This window comes from Thalia democratica, chromosome 4, assembly GCF_965202585.1.
Source record: "Thalia democratica chromosome 4, ktThaDemo2.hap1.1, whole genome shotgun sequence".
Lineage (NCBI taxonomy): Eukaryota > Metazoa > Chordata > Thaliacea > Salpida > Salpidae > Thalia > Thalia democratica.
The window spans coordinates 58,750,174-58,770,627 of NC_139168.1; the positions used below are offsets into that span (position 1 = coordinate 58,750,174).

The 20,454-nt window shown below is 25.2% G+C and overlaps 1 protein-coding gene across 1 annotated transcript; it reads left to right on the plus strand.

Annotated features, from left to right (window-relative positions):
- Nucleotides 1-327: 327 nt before the first annotated feature.
- On the plus strand, nt 328-18,983 carry LOC145833752 (transmembrane protein 62-like). Its single transcript, XM_082940923.1, has 11 exons — nt 328-507; nt 850-1,099; nt 1,332-1,508; nt 6,610-6,840; nt 9,774-9,972; nt 11,368-11,475; nt 12,295-12,466; nt 15,302-15,500; nt 15,720-15,838; nt 15,919-16,220; nt 17,593-18,983. Exons 1-11 carry the CDS (start codon nt 337-339, stop codon nt 17,624-17,626), a joined length of 1,962 nt encoding a protein of 653 aa, XP_082797049.1. The 5' UTR covers nt 328-336; the 3' UTR covers nt 17,627-18,983.
- Nucleotides 18,984-20,454: the final 1,471 nt, after the last annotated feature.

Consider the following 20,454-nt stretch of genomic DNA (forward strand, 5'->3'; position numbering starts at 1 on the left):
CAGAACTCTGCAAAACTCTCTTTACTGTAACTCAGACAGCTTACTACTGTACCAAACTACTAGTGATTTACCACATTCAAGATGTAAATCTGGCCTTTCAGCCAGAAAAATTGTCCCTACTGTATGTAATAAACTTTGAAGTGTAGCCTAACATTATAAGTTTTAAAAATTATAACTTATCTAATTTTTGATTTGGCAGTTCCTAATTTGTTGATCTATTAGATCACTAAAAACTATTTAATTAAGTTCAAAAGTAAATAGTAGTAAATACTTAAATAAGTATTGACTTAGAAGTTTAAAATGTGTTTTTTACTTGTAGGTATTTAATGTAAAAATATGCTGGTAAAACTTTTCAACTTATTAGTAGTTCTGTTTTTTGTTTTATGTGTTTCTTGCTTTCTTCAATTGCGCTGGTACAAGCCTGATGTCATACCTCCTGATCTTTGGAAGAAAGACTATTCTCAACAGATTTCGGATAGTCCAGACAATATATTTTGGTTTGTGCAGGTAATTTCAAAAATAATTAGGTATAAAAGATTAAATAATTTCTTACTACAGGAAATTCTTATAAGATATATTTAGACAACTACAAGAAATATATTAACAATTCTTGTTTTCCTCAAAATTTGTGTGTATATTGATAAATCTTATTAAAGGTTTATTTATTTTCTTTAAAACAAAACAAATAAGTGTTTTTCAAACTATTTTACTAACATTTTATTATTGATGACTTTAACAATCAATGTTAATGACATATTGATAAACTGCAATTTTTCTGTGTCTGTTTAAACTTCAACTTATAATGAAAATTTTTAATTTTATTTTAATTCAATGTAAGAATATTTTTAGATATCTGACATTCATGTTAGTAGATACTATGATCTTAAGCGTGTACCAGACTTAAAAAGGTTTGCCACTGAAACACTTGACATTATCAAACCAGAAATTGTTTTGGTCACTGGTGATTTAACTGATGCAAAAAATAGGGACTTAACTGGTTCTATGCAATATAGAGATGAATGGGAAATCTATCAGAAATTTTTGGAAGAAACTAAAGTTGCTAAAAAGTATATTTGGCTTGACATTAAAGGAAATCATGGTTTGTAAATTGCTACTAATTTGTAATAACAGTTTGAACTATACCATTTTTTAGTCTATAAAATTGTTTTTTGATACAGTCGTTTCTATTTAATTAGTAACTTTAAAATTAGGTATTACATTAAAAAAACATTTTGTAATTAATTTAGCTTAGTTTTTTTTTTACTTTAAGGTATTCTGTATAAATAAGAAATATTAAGACAAAACCAGACAGTTTGTACTATTTTATAAAGATACTTTCGATGTGATGACTGATAATGAAACAGAAAACTTGTATTTAAAATACTCCAGTGATAGAGGTAAAAAGTCAAACTCTGTCTACAACATAGAGAAAAGTTTTGGTAGGTATTCTTTTATTCATGTAAATGCAACACTTGTTCCTGGACCTAAAAGACCGTACAATTTTCTTGGTTTGTTCTATTTTTACTTGCACTCTAAATTTTACATTATTCATGTTTTATAGACATACATTCACAAATGCAATAATAGTACAATTAGTCTTAATACTTACTTTTAGTGGTTAGTAGAGTTATAATTATGTATACGTAAAATGATAAATATAAAAAACTTATGGCTTAAGTAGTAACATCAAAAAAATCAACCACATAAGTTGTTTTAATTGTAATCAAAACAAGCGTACCAGCTGTCTTGCCAAGTAAACAATGTATTAAACATTGCATAGAAACTAGACAGTTGTGACTTATCATACTAGTAAACAGTTGCTTCATGGTAAAACATGATTAACCTTTTTTAGCTTGACAACTGCAGGCTTTAAGGGTTACGACTGACTGACAAGATTTGGTAAGAACAAAAGCCCGGTCTCAATCCACTAAAAGCTTGTTTTCTGATGATCAAACCATTATGTTAATTAAATTAGTAGCAAGGAGAAAAAGAAACCTTTTAGATGATGTTTTAAATTTGTGTGTTTGAAAAAAAGTTAAAAATACTTTGATATAACTACTTATATAAACATATATAAACGTTTATTCAAAGAATTTTAATTTAAAAGACACATTATTAGTTATTAAATTAATATTATCAGGGTTGCCACACACTCAGGATTAAAAAAAAATGAAAATCTCAGGATGACTTAGGACAACTCATTCAGATTTTTTCAAAACTCAAGCTGACTCCGGATAGTTTTTTTAAATAAAGTTCTTAGAAAATTTTAAAGACTTAAAAACAATAAGGACATATTTTTTTCTAGTTCTTGAATAAGATTTAGTTCATACAGTTCCAATATTTTGTAATATTATAAATTCACATTAACTTGAGCATCAAAATTATAAGCATATATATATGGATTTTATTTTTATAATAAATAAAATGAACTTAGGTATAAGTTTGCACCAGAGGAAAAAAAAAAGGTTTTTAAAAACTTAAGTTGACTCAGGACAGTTTAAGGCAGGGTTTCCCAAACTCATTTACTAAATCGCCCCCTTTTCAGTAATTTGAAAAAAAATCGCCCCCCACGATTTTACAAAGTAGTTTTTCTTTTGAGTACAAACTTTTGAGCTAAAAAAACTTGTGTTCAAAATGTATTTTAGTCTGGTACTTCTTATGCACGCACTTTTGTGTTCAAAGTAGTTTACAGGACTTGAGAAAATAGTTTACAGTTATTTTCTTAGAAGCCCAGTAAAGTGTATTAAAATACTTAATTATTAATAAGTCTTGTGTAATCTGTTATCAATCCTGTTTAAATATGAACTGTTTTAAAACTAATGAAACTTTTAGGTCAGTGGTGGACAACTTTTGTAGTCAGCAATTCATATTTCCTAAAAATTCTTTTCTAGTTTCAACTCGTTAAAAAATGTAATTGCGGGCTGCATGATTTAAAAAAATAACAAATAAGAAAATAAAAAAACTCGAATAAAATTGTAATAAAATGACTTAGTATTATTGTGATGTAGGAAATACATTGTGAACTGAAAACTAAATGAAAGCGTATTTCAAAATATTAAGTATCAAAAAACTAAATTTTATTTATTTTGCACAAGTAGTTTTCAATTTACTTAGCGGGTCGAAATTCGACTGGATCTGCGACTTGATCTGAGCTGTACGTTACCCATCTGAAATCTTAACTGAAACCTGACATAATAATATCTCATATAACAAATTTGGACATTTAGAAGTTAATACTAAGTAACTTATTTAAACCGAACAAAATACTTAAACTATTTTATAAATAGGCATATTCTAAAATAACTATACCAGAGATTAAAAAACTATAAAAAAATGAACAGTTTATTTTACAAAAAATAAAATAAAAATAAAAATATAATTTCTGATCTAGTTTAAGGAAGTTTGACCGACTAGTTGATTATCTCACATGAAAAGTGGTTTCATCAACAGCTTCAGTAAATGTAGTAAATTTATTAATTTCAATGCTAAGATATATTGTAAGCAAGTTAGTTGTAAAGTTAAAAATTTAATTTTAAACAGTTTAAACTATTTGTTTCGTAGTAGAATACCATGAAATAGTATTCGACTTGGAATAATCTTTAGGGAACTAAACCTGAATTCTAACAATTTTTTTTCTTCATTTAAACTCAAAAAAAATCCAATGTTTTACAGTTAATTCTGTGAACAGAAAGTAATCAATCAAAAAAAAACTTTTAACTAGGTTAAAATTTTGTTTTATAACTGTAGCAGTCTTCTTGATGGCTTATTTAATTCTGTTTAAAAAGTTTTTTTTCTAGCTATTAGCCTATAATAATTTAACACAGGAAAAAAGTGAAAAACTAAAAGCTAGTGTTGAAGTATTAAAATAAACTAAGTATATTCTAATTGCTTATATATATTGAATTAAGATAAAACAAAAAACAGTTGTATTAATACTTTAAAACTCCTTATATAATAATAAATTTTTTAACAATAATAAATCAAGTTAGAAAAGAAAATTGAGTTTAAGAAACTTTTAAATGAAAAAGTAGAAGTCATTTCAAATAGAGATCTCAAATTTATACTCTTTTAAAACCAAAAAATTCTTTTTAGAAATAAAAACTTTAATGATTATCAAAATTTTACAATCACATAATAGTTATATAGTGATATAAGTTATATACAGATTAAACAAGTAATAACAAAAACCTGTCAAATAAAGGTCTTTCAAACAAATATTTTAATGACTATGCTTTAAAAACTTTTAGTCTAATGTAAAACGACGAATATGAATTAAAAAATTAACCAGGTCAAAATAAAAGTATTAAAAACTTTAAAACATAAACCATTTAATAAATATAGTAGACTTCCGCTTGAGTTGAAAAAAATCAAAAACTGCAAACTCAAAAAATTATTACCATATTTTTTTTACAAAATGACAAATTTCAATATGTTATATGCAATAATGTTATGAATAAACATGAAATCCACTAAAACAAAAAACTAGCTTTCATTAAAAAAATAGATCTATGTAAGCTATTAAATATTATATATATTTTGTTTTATTAATATTTAGTTAGTAATAGACTTTACTTTAGTTAAATTTAGAAAAATATAAATTTGCATTTTTTTTGGGTAAAAAGTGCGAACTCAAGAGGAAGTCTACCGTAATTAATATTTTTTAGGCATTATGCAAACCTGTTGTAGAATAAATAGCTTAATAAAGTTGTTATTTTAAAAAGACTACTCAAATACAATACAAACCAGGTTAAAAAAGAAATATTTCAAAAGATCAAATAAAATTAAAAAACTTTAATAAAATAAAGTCTGCAACTGAAGTCTAATATGATGTGAAGGATGAGGTTCATGAATGCTTGCAAGTTTTTCTAATCTGATTCTTAATCAGTAAAATAGAGCCTTAAGTGACCTCCTTTATAAATATCCAGATTAGATCTTTTGCTCAAGATGTTGATAACTGAACTGAAAGCTTTTTCAACAACATAGCTGGAAGGAAAAGCTTTAAACAACAATCTAAATTCCTCTCAAATGATTTGATATTTTTGCCTTTGTTTTTGTTGAGTCCAAAAGCTTTCATATTGTTCTTTGGAAGAATTTACTTTAAGTTCAAGGTCAGTTTGTAAGTCTGAGATGGTTTCCTGTAAGTCGTTTACTTCAAAAGTATCTGCCTCGAAGGAATCCATATTTTTATCTATAGGGTAGCTTTTTTGTGTCAAATCTAAATTTTACTACTTAATATGTTTAAATTGTTAAAAATTCCAGATTTTTTCCAGGTTTTTTTTTTGCCTGAATTGTCAAATTCCAGGTTTTTCCAGGTTTCTAGATAAATTAGCAACCCTGTATAGTTTTATTTCTTAGTCTAACTTAGTGACTTTTCAAAAAACAACTGGAAATATCATGTGGTCATAGTTAATAATAAATAACATAGATTTTTACAAACCATTTATGATCCCAAATAACATATATGTCAGGTTATAAAATAGTGAGAGGGATTCCAATCGTCTATGACCTATGTAATTCTTAAATAAGGAAATATATTAATGAAAATATAGTATTTACTTAAATGTAGGAGTCATAAGCACTTGTTTTTTTTTTTCAATTTTTTACATAAATAAAATAAACTTTTTTGTTTAAGTTTTACCTCAGGGTCAAAAAATTAATAGCAAGCTAAAATTAGTAAAATAGCAAGAAAAAAAAGTAAAAATCTTATGACAGCCCAAAATTTTTAAATCGCCCCCTTACTAGTTATCGCCCACCCTTTCGCCCCCTTACTAATTATCGCCCCCCGAATTATTAAAATCGCCCCCAGGGAGGCGATATCGCCCACTTTGGGAAACCCTGGTTTAAGGTCTCTTAGGACAGTTTTTAGTCACTCAGGATAGTATTTTGACTCAAAGAGCGGCAACCCTGTATTGTACATGTTGTATATCGAATTGAACTTGCACCAAGTTAATTAAACTATGTACTATTTTTCAAGTTTTTAGATTAGTTAATTAAAATGTTGTACTTAATGAAAAATTTTTTAAATGTAAATCAGTGTCTTTAATACAAAGACTTATAAGTAAGCTTATAAATATAAAAATATAGTGGTGATCTAAATTTTTTGTTTAACTTTTTCAATTTATCAGAGAATTTTTTAAAGCTACATAGCTTAATTTTTTTTTATTAAGTAAAAGGCTACAGAGTAGAGTCTTCTTTTTTAAAAGTTGACTTGTTTTGTAAACATTTGTGTTAGCTTAGTATTTTTACAGCATAAACATATTTCAATTTGTTTTGTAATTTAAAAGGAAAGCTTTTTGATTTTAGTGGTATCTTCAAGCAAAAAAGATAATTTTAAAGTAAAGTTTTTGTTGACTTTTTTGTATATATCTTATTATTTTAGCATGTACTACCGAAAAATATACTTAATAATTTTAGTTTAATGTAAAAAAATAAACCTAAAAATAAATTAAGTGAATTAATGTTAACAAATTAGTTTTTAAGAGTATTACCACAAAAACTATTAATTATAATGAATGTTATAATGAACTTTCTATGAATTTTTAATAACAAATAAGTTAAAAAACTTTAAAAGTCTTTGTTTATTGGATAACTATTTACTCTTAAAAACAGGCTACTTAGATCAAAACAGCCTTAACAATCTAGAGGAGTTAGCTTACAAGTCTAAACAACATAAGTCAAATTTGACATTTTGGTACAGTCACTTTCCTACGTCCACAATAACTTGTCAAGATAGTGGGAGATTGAGGACCATGCTCAGTCACTATGGCTCAGTATACATGTGTGGACACTTACACGATCTTGCTGGATTAGCCAACGAAATGTATGCTATACATCCTCATGGTAAGTACTACCTACTTTTTTTTTTTTTTTAATTTTGAAACAAAAAGTTTATCCTGTTAGATCCCATCTTTTTTGTTGGTTGAATTTTTTTAGTGTAAATGTAAGCTGTTAGGAAAATAGTATGTTTTATTTCATAACTTAATTTTTTTCGTAATTTGTATAATATTAAATAAAAAGTTTTTTCTTTGTCGTAAGATTTGCCTTAAAGTTTTGTAGCTTTATATGGTAAATCGTTCTGTTTTATAATTTCTTTAAGTTTCCTTTTGATATATTTTAATAAGGGAAAGTTCTAATTCTATTTTACAAGTTGGTTTTTAATTAGTAGATTTTATGTTGCAGCTATTAGTATTAAATAGCTTTTACAGCTTAACGAAAATCAAAGTATTTTTTGAGATGTAAGGGACCTTAATTTGTGAATTATTTATTTTATATACCAATAACGTAGTTTTTTTATTATTTAACACTGGTAAGTCTATAAACAACGATTGAATCATTATAACTCTATTTTCGTTACTTGTCTTCTAAAATAAAGTAAATATATTTTTATAGAGTATACGTCTCGTACAATTTTTATTCTAAATAAAATTAATTTCAACTACTTTATTTTTGAATATAGTTAGTTAATGTAATTTATTTCTTTCAATATAAACTAAACTGTGTATTTTATTATTTTTTGTTAAGTAAAAAGTTTAGGTAAAAATTTTAAGTATGAGTTACTAAACAGTAGACCTAAACTAGTTTCTTTTAGTAAATAATTTGTGATGATGAAAAATGATTTTATTGAAAAAACATCAAATATTTTTTTTGTAAAATAGACAGAGTAATGACTCATTCTTTTCTAATAATAATTTATAAAAAGTATACATTTATATACTGATGTTTAATGTTGGTTAAGTTTTAGTATTTATTGCAAAACCTTTTTAGACGTTAATTAAATTTATACGTATTTTTATTTTTATACTTTGTTTTTATTTAATTAGTTAGATTTTAGTTTTTTACTGTTTGTATAATACATATAAAAAAAAAAATTTTGCAAAATAAAAATTTACAGTTTTTTTCATCTTGAAATTGCATATAAGTATGTATATGTATATAAGTTAATATTAATAAATAATAATTAATATAAGCAAAAATAAGTTAACACTTTTTACTGAGCTATATATTAGTTATTTATTTTAGAACATATGGTCACATACACAACACAACGGTTTTCTTTTTTTTAATGTAAAATTTATATGTCAATTGTATTATGTTTTAAGTTTTTAATATTTGGAAATAACTATTACTTTCAACAAAGAAATTATATGAATTTAAGTTTGTAAATAAAATCTACAAAGTAAGTAGTTAATTATCCTTGAAAACATCTTGATATTTGAGCTTATTACAGTAAAACTTTTATTTTCTAATTTTTTTTTTAGTGAAATAGTCTGAAAATTTTTTGCAATCAGACTATTTTGATATTTATACTTCTTTTGCACTTAAATTTTCGGTCTATTTATCTTTGCATTTTTGAGCTAAATATTTGTTTAGATGCTTTTAGTTAATATAAATATTAAAAAAATGAAAACAGCAAGCTTTAAGATGTAACTAGATTTCAAGACTATTTTTGTAGTAGAAGTGCTAAAGCTTTAAATAATCTTTCGCGAGTATTTTTAAGAACTTTAATCAATGAATTAATAAAGTTGCGACGAAATTAAACACAATTGAAATAGCAATGCAGTATCGTTTCAGTGAATTTTCACCATTAAAAACACCCTCCGTCTTGAACTTAATTTTCTAAAAAAAATGAAAGAAAAAACTTGTACTCTAAAAAACCTGGAAAGGCATCTAAATTCTAGATATAGTTCATAAAAAATTTAAAAAAAAATCTGGAATAAAGTTTAAAGAAAACTGGGACCGCTTTGGTAATATTATATTAAATTATATTAAAACTGGTGGTATAAAAACTATCACTTTTTACCGTTCTGTAAACAAAAACTACTTTTTTAAGGTGTCAAGTCGTACCGAAAATAACTTTTGAATTTTTTTTTTACAGGAGTTATACTTTATACAAATGACCAGCTCACATTATTACTTTTATCCTTCAATATCAACTTTAAATCTTTTATACTTTAGTTTTGCTATTAAGTTCATAATAATTTTTAATTGACTGAAAATGTTTTTTTTTTAATTTTAAGAGTTGTAGTCTTGCATTATTCAAAGTCTAAATATATTTTTATTACATTTCTATTATAATCTTGTTCAGTTGTTTTTGTAACTTTTGTTTTAGTGAAACTAGTTTTAATTTACTTCTTAAACTTTCAAAAATGAGTTTGACATTTACTTAATTTCTTTTTCTTTAAACCGTGCTCGACATATAATTAATTCAGATTTTAAGCTGTTTTCTCAAAACTTTTCTAAATATACTGACATTATGAGAATATCATAGCTTAGTTGTTATTTTTGCATAACTTTATAGAGTTTGGGTTGAAAAGAGAGTTGTTTAGTAAAGGGTTTTATAAGATTTTAAATAGTATATATTTTTAAAATGATTGTCAAACAAACTAGGTTAGTGTAATTTTATATTCATTAAACTGAATAAATGTTAATTTTTCAATATAAAATTTACTCAAATTTTTACTGTATAAAATCGCCGCTCTGTTTAGTCAGCAATAATAAACAGTAAACTTAGTAAATTTAGAAGTTTGATTTGTAAAAACTGTAGCAACTTTAATCTAAACTGCTTAATTTAAAGGAATCTATTATTTTTTGAACATTTATACTAAGCAAGTTTCATCTTTAACCACGTACAGCAATTATTTAACTACTTGTATTTTTCATAATTTTGAGAACGTACTTAGGAACTTTCTGTTATTCTACTTGTATAAAGTTTAAAAATTTCATCTGATCAACTAATGCATTAGAAAAATTAAATTGCAATTTATGCTTTTCAGGTTTTTTGGAGGCGGAATTGGCAGATTGGAAAGTGAACAGAATGTACAGGATCGTGTCCGTGGACCACGATTTGGTCAACTTTGTAGATGTTAAACTTGACCAATGGCCAGTTATCCTCGTAACCAGTCCGAAGCCCCATTATCTTTCCATGCCTCGGTTCGAACCTTTGCACCGCATCAGAAACTCTTCGCATATTCGGTTTGTGCTTTCTGAACTAGAAGTAGTAGTGATTTCTACGGTGATTGTTCCTTTTTAAATCGCTCATTTTTATCAAAAGACAATTTAAATATCTACAGTAAAAAAAAATATATCTATTTTTTAAAGTTAAATTTTTACCTAGTTATTATTGAAATTTTAAAACTTTTTATGAATACTATATTTTTGGTGTTTTTGAATTTAAAATTTTACTTGTTTGTGTTGTATCCACGTATTAAAATAACTACGCTCTGTTTTTTAAGTAAAATTTAAATTTTTGGGATAAAAAGACTAATTAACTTTTAGTTATTTGTTTTAAAACGTTTCGTAGAAAAAAATAGTAAATATATCTTAAATGGCGTAATTATATAAAGAACTTTGGTAAGTTGATAAAATGTAAATTAGTTTGTTAATTATCTAATCTTATGCAATTGGTGTATACACAATTGCCCTCTAAAACTTAAATGATTTCACAAAATTATTTGGGCACAAAATTTTAAATTAAGACATACAAATATTTATTAAGTATATATAATTATTTATTTTTATTAACCCTGTTGGTACATATTATAAGTAATATGTAATTTTTGTAGAAAAAAAAAACGTTGTGTTAAAAGCTTTATACTTCCTACATTCAAACAAAAACTGATATAAATGTAATAAAGGCCCATCTGAGAGCCTTTTACAAGCTTTAATTTTGACTAAACTTTGTTTTCAGCTTTGTTACTGTTGCACCTCTCATAGTTTTTTGATTTAATATTATTAATTTTTTAAATAAAGCTTTTTATATGCACAAATTTATTTATAAAAAATTATGTAGAAATTAAACCAAAACTGTACTACTAAGTTTAGCATTACTATTCATGTGTTACAATGTAATTAGATAACCTGTTAGTTATATAGTTACATGGGAATTTTTACCTTGTATAGTAACCCCTAACAAAATAAAACTGTGAATATATAATTTTGTTTTATTAATTAAAAAAAAAACAATAGTTGTTTTATATCGCACTTAATAATTAAAAATGTCGCCTTACTGATATACTCTATACTTTTCTATACTAAAAGTGTTTTTTAACTACTTTAATAATTATCATAGAAGCTCAAAAGCTTAAATCCTTTAGAAATTGAAGTCATTTACAATCTTAGAGTAGAATATTAATTTGTTTTTAAAATATCATTCTGTTTATAGTTAAAGTATAAGTATTGGTAAATTATAGATTTTATTTTTTTTCCACAACTAAAGTAGTTGTTTTACACAGATACCAAAAAGTTAAAGTTTATAAACAAAGAATTAGTTGAAATAATTTTTGAACCATTGAAAACAGTTACTTATTTTATAGTTTTTGGAAATTATATTATTGATCGAACCCTATAAACATAAAATGTTAACCACAGGTTTCTTGTGTTTGACACGGTAGCTATAAAAGATGTTAAAGCTTATATCGATGGAGTTTTGCTTGATAAAAAACCTTTTAATGTTGAAGGACCTTTGTGGGCTTGTAGGTTTGTATAAACTAATAAATACTTCGCATAAAATAGGTATGTGTAGTATGTTATAAAGTTTTTTAGCAAGTTGTTACATTACATTGATGAATCAGAGGTAAGTTTTATTTATCTCAAAGTTTTGTTACAAATAAGTGAGGGTTATAAAATTAGTTTAGTTTTAAAATCTTCTAGTTTTATAAATAAAATTTTTTTTTAGTTTAGTATTAAAAAAATGATTTCAATTATTATTCAAACTTGATCCTCTACACATTAAACTCACCTCTAAATGCTACAAGATTTTTTTTTCAAGTTTTAATGTAGTTTTAAAAATATAAAATATTAAGAATTTATTGTTTATGGTATTAACAGTTTTATAAGATTTTAGATAAAAAACTTTTAGTTTTAGTTTTCATCTAAAATCTTATAATTTTATACTCTATAAATTCTTATATTCTGCTTGAGTTATAGAAATAGTTGTTCTTTGAATCTGAATTATTTTAATGCTACATTTAATGGACAGACAACCTAGTGTATTAAACTTTTATTTTAGATAAATATTTATATTTATTTAATTTTTGTTTATGTTTGTCTAGTGACTGGTTATATTTCTGTGTATGTTTCAGTTTTTATCTTATAAACTAAACTTTAATTATTATAAAGAATTTAATAAAAATTGTTTTCTAAACATATATAAAATAATATCTAAAAAATTAATAGTTTTTGTTGAAATATTTTTTTTATATAAGTTTGTTTTTATTATTTTGCCAAATATCAAGTTTTAAATAAAAAAAAAACTTGATTTTTTATTCTATTTATAACTTTTAACACAAAAAATAGATGGACTGCAACTAAATACTCTCAAGGATCACATAAACTAAAAGTAGTTGTCAGAGATGAGTTATCCAGAGAACGATCTTCGGAAGTTGTGTTTTGCTTAGATCCTCGGCAGTGCAACCAGCAGTACAAATGGTCTTCCGTATTTTTTCTTATCACTGACGTTAGCTACTGGGTTAGTTTTACGCAAATTATAACTATGTTTTATATGTCGCTATTTAAAAATCTATGTTTTATGTTACCTATGCATGATTACAAGAAGCCATCATTTTGAGCTTGGACTATTTAAAGGATTTTTATTTGTTCAAAATGAATATTAAAACAATAAATGATACTGTTTGATGAACTATTTTAGAGTAATGAAGCCATAATGAAAAAAAATAATTGCTTGTAGGTTTACAATATGACCAAAACTAAATACAATAAGACTACAAACTAAATAAAATTAAAAGCAATAGTTTATGCATATAATTTCTTATTAAATTTTGATCTTATCTTGTTTCTTTTTAATCAAGTTACCAGACAGCTTTACAAAATTTAAAGTATTTTTTAGATCTAAGTTATCAAAACTAATTAGTTCAACAAGTTCCTTACAAAATATGCAAAAAAAAAAAGTGCTACTTGAATATGAATCTATCTCTTTGTTAAGTTGTTATGCAACTTTATATATATACATATATATTTATTTATTTACAGTTCATTTTTAATTACTTTTTAAGAATTATAAACTTTTATTATTAGAGACATTTCTATTTTTTGAAGTTAGGTTAAGAAATAGTTTTATAATAGTTTTATTTAAAATAGTTTATGTGTTTGCATTAAAAACTTTTATATAACTGACAATATTGTAATTTTTATGTTCTATTAATATTATATAGTTGAAATTTTGATAACTTTAGTGCAAATTTTTGTAAAACAAAATCATAAATTTCTTATAGAATTTTATAAGTTAATTACTTTTTAAGCTTATTTTTATTACAAATATTTATAACAACGATTCTGTAGTTCTTAACTTAGGGGTGGGCAACGTTTTTCAATCAACGGGCCGGATCCGAAAAAAATTAGTCTTTTGCGGGCCGGAGCATTTCAAATTAGTGATTTACCGGATCCAGTATCCGGATCCAGCCGAATAATGACTTTTAGATCCGAATCCGATTGGAAACCAATTTTAAGTCGAGATACGGATCCGGTCGGATTCTAATATAAATAAAAGTTTCGGATCCGGCCGGAATATAATTTTATGGATACAGTTGATCACTATTTTAAATCCTTCAACTTCAAAAATCTTTCTCAAGTCTGTCAACTTAAGATGCAGATTAAGACATGTCAGATGTTTAAAAAATGTTTATAAATAGAATTGACATTGTAATTGACAAAGGTACGTATGTAAAATATCGTACTTAAAAAAACACTTTGCTTTGGGTAATTTTACAAAAAGATTCTCCAACTAAGTTAGAACAACAAGAAAATATTAGTACAAAATGGTGTATTTATTAGTACACATTAATTTATAAAGTATTTTTTTAGCATGTTTTCTTTTTAGCAAATACTTACAGTTTTGTTTTGTAAAAATATGATACAAAGTTTTATAAAAACATTGTAACATTGACCCTTTGCGGGCCGGATCCTATTAAAATTATAAAAACGGTCGGGGGCCGGTCATTTTCACCCCGCGGGCCGGATCCGGCCCGCGGGCCGTACGTTGCCCACCCCTATCTTAACTGATACTTATTTCAAAAGTTTACCCAGTTCTTGTTTAATTTATTTAAAGCACAAGTAATAAATTTTTTTATCTGAGATACTTTTATCCAGCTAGTAGGTATTTTTTAACTCGTAGATACCTTAAATTTAAAAAAAAAAGTTGATTCAGGTCGTTATCAGGGAAATTAGTATAAAGTATGTTTTTTTTTGTTAATTAAGTCTGTCTGTATAACTTAACTTTAACTTTTAATTTAAAGAATGTTAGTTTTTTTTTAATCCAATATTAAAAATAATCATTATAATTAAATTTAAATACTTTATTAATTTTAATATTACTTGCAACAGAAATAATTTAAACTTAGTTGTTATTCAAGTACTTTCTTTTCATAAGTTTGTAGATATATCTTATTAAGTTGAAAATAATACTAATATATTACTAACATTTTTCAACCTTTTTAACTTGTATTTTTCTGATTCATTAACTTTATGTTTTTCAAAATTAAAATTAAAATTCTAGTTTTAATTATTTTTAAGTAAACTAATTGCTTTTTATTTTAATTTTTTCTAATGTGTAAAATCCACTTTATTAAAATAACTGTTTTAACTTTTGTGTTGAGCGTTCTAACATTATAAGTATATCTTTTAAATAACAAGTTGCGTAATAAATTATTACAGGTGTTTTGTATTATGAAGTATTTAATTATTATTGAAAAATAATTTTAGAACATGAGAATGTTTTTACAATTTTTTTTCTGTTTTCCAATAGAACCATGTAACTTATTTACTGTAATGTTTTAAAGTAAAACATTAAACTGAATTAGGCAATTAGAAAAAGTCTACTGTTGTTTACCGATAAAAAATGACTAATTATTTTTGTGATTGTTCATAAAAAGCACTTTTTTATATGTTTAGAGTTTGAAAAAATAACAAGTAAGCCCGTGTACTTTCATAACTAGTTATGATCAAAGTTCATATTTTGTTCATTGTAGATTGCATTCATAACTTAACAAATTTTTGATAGTATTATATAATCTATAATTAATTACAACTATAATTACATCTTTTATTTTTTTATTTTCTGAACATTTTAGTTGTATTGTTACGAATGCAGCAATTTCAATCTTTCTAAAATAACTATGGCGATAATTAGTTTTAGTTTAATTATTTTTAAATATGTTAATTTTATACAAAAGCATTCACAAATACTTATTTGTATTATATTTCCCAATCATGACTTATTAAGTTAAAATATTTTCTGAAATTTTATAGCAAACGACTGCATCAGCTAAAGATTAATTACAATTTACAGGTACCACTTGTTCACTACACTCTCTTGGCTGTCATAGCAACGTGCTTGTTTCTGATTCGCAAGTTTCCAATGCACCAAATACCCAGAAAAAGCAACCATTTTGTTTCCATCAGTAGAAACTTGTTTAAACTGTCTATAATTCTAAACGACGATTTCGCTTTTTATTCCTTCATTGTTTATTTAGTGAATATTTTAATAGGTGTGTATATTAGACTTTCATAAATAGTTTTATTTTGTGTGAAAATTAGAAGTATAAAAAATCTTAACTAACACTGTTAATTTATTTACGTTAATTTGTTTAATGTACGTCACTACAAAGTTAATTTTACAAATGTATGGGAAGTTTGGCTTTAGTGTAGTTTGTTTATATTAAAATTAAAAGAATATAGATTATTCTTTCAAACTCTTTTTTTTAAAGGTCCGTTGTTTATTGGTGAACTGGTAACTGGCCATTTAGGCGTGGCCTTTTCTTACGGAATCTACCTAGACAAAAAGTTTTATGACAACAGGCAGTTATACCTCAGCACAATACACTCAGTAAGTGCTAAATCAAAAAAAAAAAGCTTTTAGTTATAGCTGCAGATGTTTGCAAGCTTTCAAGTAATTACTATTTACAGGTTGTCTTCGGGTTCTTACCTCTTTTGCTCTACCTTGCATCAGTGGCTGAATGCAGGTGGCGGGATGAGATGAACTTCAAGCAGTCCTGGCAAAGAATGTCCGGTCTCTCTGCTTTGCAGGTCTTAATGTTGTTCAACTGGGCCGGACTGGTTTGGTGCAGCGTTAACATGGCAAAATCGTATGGTCCGTGGGCGTTTCTGGCAAATTTCCAGTACACTTGGTGGCTTCTGTGGTCATTAGTTTTGGTTTATCGAGAGTGGAATAAAGAAAAAGTTTTGTTGATCAGGACGAAAAGTTTTAGGTTAGTAAGTTTATCTAGTTTTATAATCAACTCCTAAGGTTTGTAAAATGCAAAGGTTTAATTTTCTTTTATCAATAAAACTTTCATAAATAATGTTATTATTTAATTTTTGTTATCTAAAAAGATATTTTAAATTATTAAAAAGGTTAAAGTAATTAAGGGTCACTTCCATTTCCAGCAACTATTTTCAGCTGGTGCACGACTATTCAAACTCTGAATTCAAGTTCCGACATATAAAGTTTAATAGTTCTTAGTTTTTGTGTTCTCTTTTAATAAACAATTTTTCAATTTTTTCACTGCTATAGTCTTGTTACTTATACCTAAATGAATATTTTATTTTTATATCAGTTTGAAATAGTTTTTGAGATAAGGTTAAAATAAGTTTCAAAACTTACTAAAACACGGATATTTAGTGGTTATGAATTTGCAGCTTTCGTTATTTTTTGTTAAGTTAGACCTACATAAACATTTTAATTTTTTTTTTTCAATTTGAAATTTTATATGAGACGTGGCTCTTTGAATATTTTTTGAAAAAAAATTATTGTCAAAATTTGAATTGTCGTTGTCTAAATAGTCATGACCACTTTCAGAAAATTTAACAATATATAAACGTTTTTTTATTTCTTAGTAAAGTTGTGCTAGGAATCGCAAATAGTCCCTTGTCTGTAAATAAGAGTACAATATTTATAAATAAACTATTTTAAAGTACTGCAAGTTTAAATTTGTGAATCCACCAGGGTTCGTCTGTAAAGTGACCGTTGCTAAAGCTAAAACTTAGCATATGTATCAAGATTTAGTCTTTATGCAACGTCATAAAAGCTTTTTCAAATTTAAACTTGCAGTGCTTCAAAATAGTTTATTTATAAATATAGTATTCTTATTTACAGACCAGGGACTATTCGCGATTTCCAGCACAAAGTACCATTTTTAGTAAAAAATGTGATTATTTAAATAAAATAATTTAGCTGAACTAACAATAAAGTATTGAGTTTAAGAATACACTTTCATACTTATATAAGACATGGTCATATACTTAAGTATTGCATAAGAAGTACCTTTAACCGCTAAAAACATTATAGATAAAAAGATTTGGAACTGTTGTAAGATGTTTTACTTAAGGAATACAATTTGTTTTAGTTTTTAATAAAATTTGCTCATAGTTTTCAATTTATAAAATAAGTATCTACTACAATCATAACCTTCAAATGAACCATTAAAACCAACTTGAAACTATATCACTCTTTATGATTGAAATATTTAAACACTGTAAAACGTTTACCTTTGAAAGGAAGGCTATGTTTGTGTAAACAACTTTTTTTTTTAAACAATTTTTCTTTAATTAATCAACCTTATATTAGTTTAAAATTTTCAGGAAAGAAAAACCAAATCAGTACATTGAAAGTTGATCAAGTCGAAATTTTGATTCAGAGGTTTCCAATCTTTAGATAAAAACTTTAGCTTTAAAATGTTTAAAGCCTGTCAAATTATTGTATTAGATAAAACTGCAATGATGTATTTTTGTTTACACATGACAAGCTTTTTCGCATTATTATGTCAGATATCTAACAATTTTGGTTGCGATTTACAATTACAATAGTTTACTTTTATTTCTGTTTTCACGGTTTTAATTATTTTCTGACATTTATTCAATTAGTTAATAACAGTCAAATTTATTTTCTATAAACTGCAAAATTGACATAATGTTTTTTAAAGTGTTTTGAGTATTTTTGAGTTTTAATTGTTATATTTTTTCTTTTTATCAAGTTAGTCTAATTCGGGTCAATCGAAATCACATAAAACTTTTAACCTATGAGTTAATATTTTGATATCTTTATGAAGTTTAATTGTTTCTGTTTCAGAACTTTAGTAATTTGCCTACCTTTGGATAGGAATAATAAAATTACTTAAAGGCATAAGTAGGAAGGGGGTAAGATTTTTGTTTACAAAATTTAACATAGGTTCTTATACAAAGCTAAAAGTATATACTACCAGTCAGTTTTTATAGAATATAAAAATTTTGATAAAGTATTGAAGTAAAGAAGTTTTTGTAAAAAGTTTCCGATACAAGCGTATGGACTGCATATTTCATTATCAATTTTCTCGGAAGTTTACAACTTCACTAATAATCTATTTTCACCTTTATTTTTTGAGCTAGAGACATCAATTTTTCAGGAAACATTTTTTATAAAGTTTAAAAGACTTTGAATATTATAAATTGAAAAAAAAAGTAAATAATTAGGTATAACAACAAGCAAATAAGTATTTTTAATGCAATTTTTTTCTTTTCAAATTTAAACAACCTGCATTTTAAACTTTTAGTATTATTAATGGAATAACTGTAAAAGTTGAAAAAAATAGTTAAAGAATGAAGGAGATAATAGATTTTTAATGAAAAAGCCTTTTTTCTCCTTTTTGGTTTGTGCCTTTCATAAGGAACCTGTTGAGCTCACCGGCTTTGATCACCAAAGTTGTTTTAGTATTTTTATAGCAATTATATTTTTTCGATAAGACAAAACTCTTCAAAATAAGATCAACTTGTAAAAAATAAGAATGACCTACCCCGCTATACCCTTAAACGATAAAAGCTAGTTGTTAAATGTCTGATTTGACTTATGTTTTACACTGCACTTTGAGTGGTTTTCACCACTTACTAAATACTTTTTTACAAAATTTATTTATGTTTTAAAGTTTGTATGGTGCCTTAAGTACTGATTTTTATAACTACTTTATGTGCTCTTTTAGCGTTGTTTCATAAATTTCACAGCTGTTGTTTTCTCTAAGTGTCTGAAATTAAAATCATCATACATCGAGAATATTTTTGAATTAAGTTTGTGATTTGAATAAACCTTCTATGAGAAATATTGTTTTTGAGTTCTTAGAATTTGATAACAAAATTTTAAGCATAAATGAGATAGTTATATAAAAAATTATATATAATGTTAAAATAATAAAGTTATTGTTTTTTTTGTCTACTTTAATTAATCATTCATTATTTCTCAAAGCGCTTAATAATTTAAAAATTTTAGAACCTTTTTTTTAATGACATGCTTAAAACGTAAATTTTATTAGATGTAAGTAGTTTTTTTTCATAAATGTAAAATTTATTTTTTTTAAAAACAGCAACTAAATTATATTTAAATTAGTGATAGGTATAAAAAAAATCCTAACTTTTAAAGTCCTAAAATTTTAATTATATAAATACAGCGTTAACAAAAATAAACTTTACTATATTATTTCTGGCATTACAAAATCACAACTATTTAACTTGATAAATACTTGTACTTTTATAGAGAGTTAAAACTATATGGTTTGTATTTTTTAACATTTGAATACTGTAATTTAGTTTTGGATAGAGCAACTTAATAAAATAAATATAGAAGTGTTTATAATTAGATTTTTTCTAAAAAATATTTTTTTTAATATAACTGCAAAAGTTACTTATTTGTAAGATTACTGTTTTTTATATTATTCCCTTTAAAAAGTTTTCTTGTTTTTTTTTAAACAACTTTTTAAACTAAGATTGAATAAGTTTCTGAGGTAGTACTTTATTGCCAAAGATAAAATGTAAGCATTCTTTTATAATATTTATTAACGTTTTAGTTTTTTTATTCTAATTAACAATAATTATTAAAGACTACTTAGTTTTTAAACTCCATAATGTTTTATTTACAATATTACGAAGGCGTTTTGTTTTTTAATTCTTTTTGGTATTTTTGAGTATATTTTTTGCATTGTTTACTTGTATTATCGCTCGATATAAATTATTCAGCAAACTAAAATTCAATTTTGTCTACTCTGCCTATTAGAATACAACTTTTTAGTAGGAGGTACAAATGGAAAAAACGAAACTTTTGAAAATTTATTTCTTATTTTGGTGTTTTAACTTTACTTTGTTTTGTTCTCTTTTTTTTCGGATAATAACTATTTGTGTCTTTTAAGTAGAGATAGACATTATACGGCCTGCGGACTAAAAGTTACCGGCCCACCATTTTTTACAAAGTTCAAGTGGAATCCGGCCCGGGAAAAGTAAAACTGCAGTCCGCGAGCATGCAAATCTGGCCCACTCAACCAAACTTTGAATCATACACTAGATATTCTGGGATTCGAAATGAAGAGCGAAAAAATTTCCTAGGTATAATCTACGCAAGGTTCTACACTTTACTGTTTGAAGTAAAGAAAATGATCTAGAATTAGTATTTTGTCGAAATAAGCAGTTAATTAAGTAATTTAAATT

What these genes read in the sequence shown, in the direction of transcription:
- LOC145833752 (XM_082940923.1), top strand. Translation starts at nt 337, where the DNA reads ATGCTGGTAAAACTTTTCAACTTATTAGTAGTTCTGTTTTTTGTTTTA. An exon ending in AGAAACTCTTCGCATATTCG is followed by an intron (nt 9,973 to 11,367) that starts GTTTGTGCTTTC and finishes TGTTAACCACAG; the next exon opens with GTTTCTTGTGTTTGACACGG. An exon ending in TTTAGTGAATATTTTAATAG is followed by an intron (nt 15,501 to 15,719) that starts GTGTGTATATTA and finishes TTTTTTTTAAAG; the next exon opens with GTCCGTTGTTTATTGGTGAA.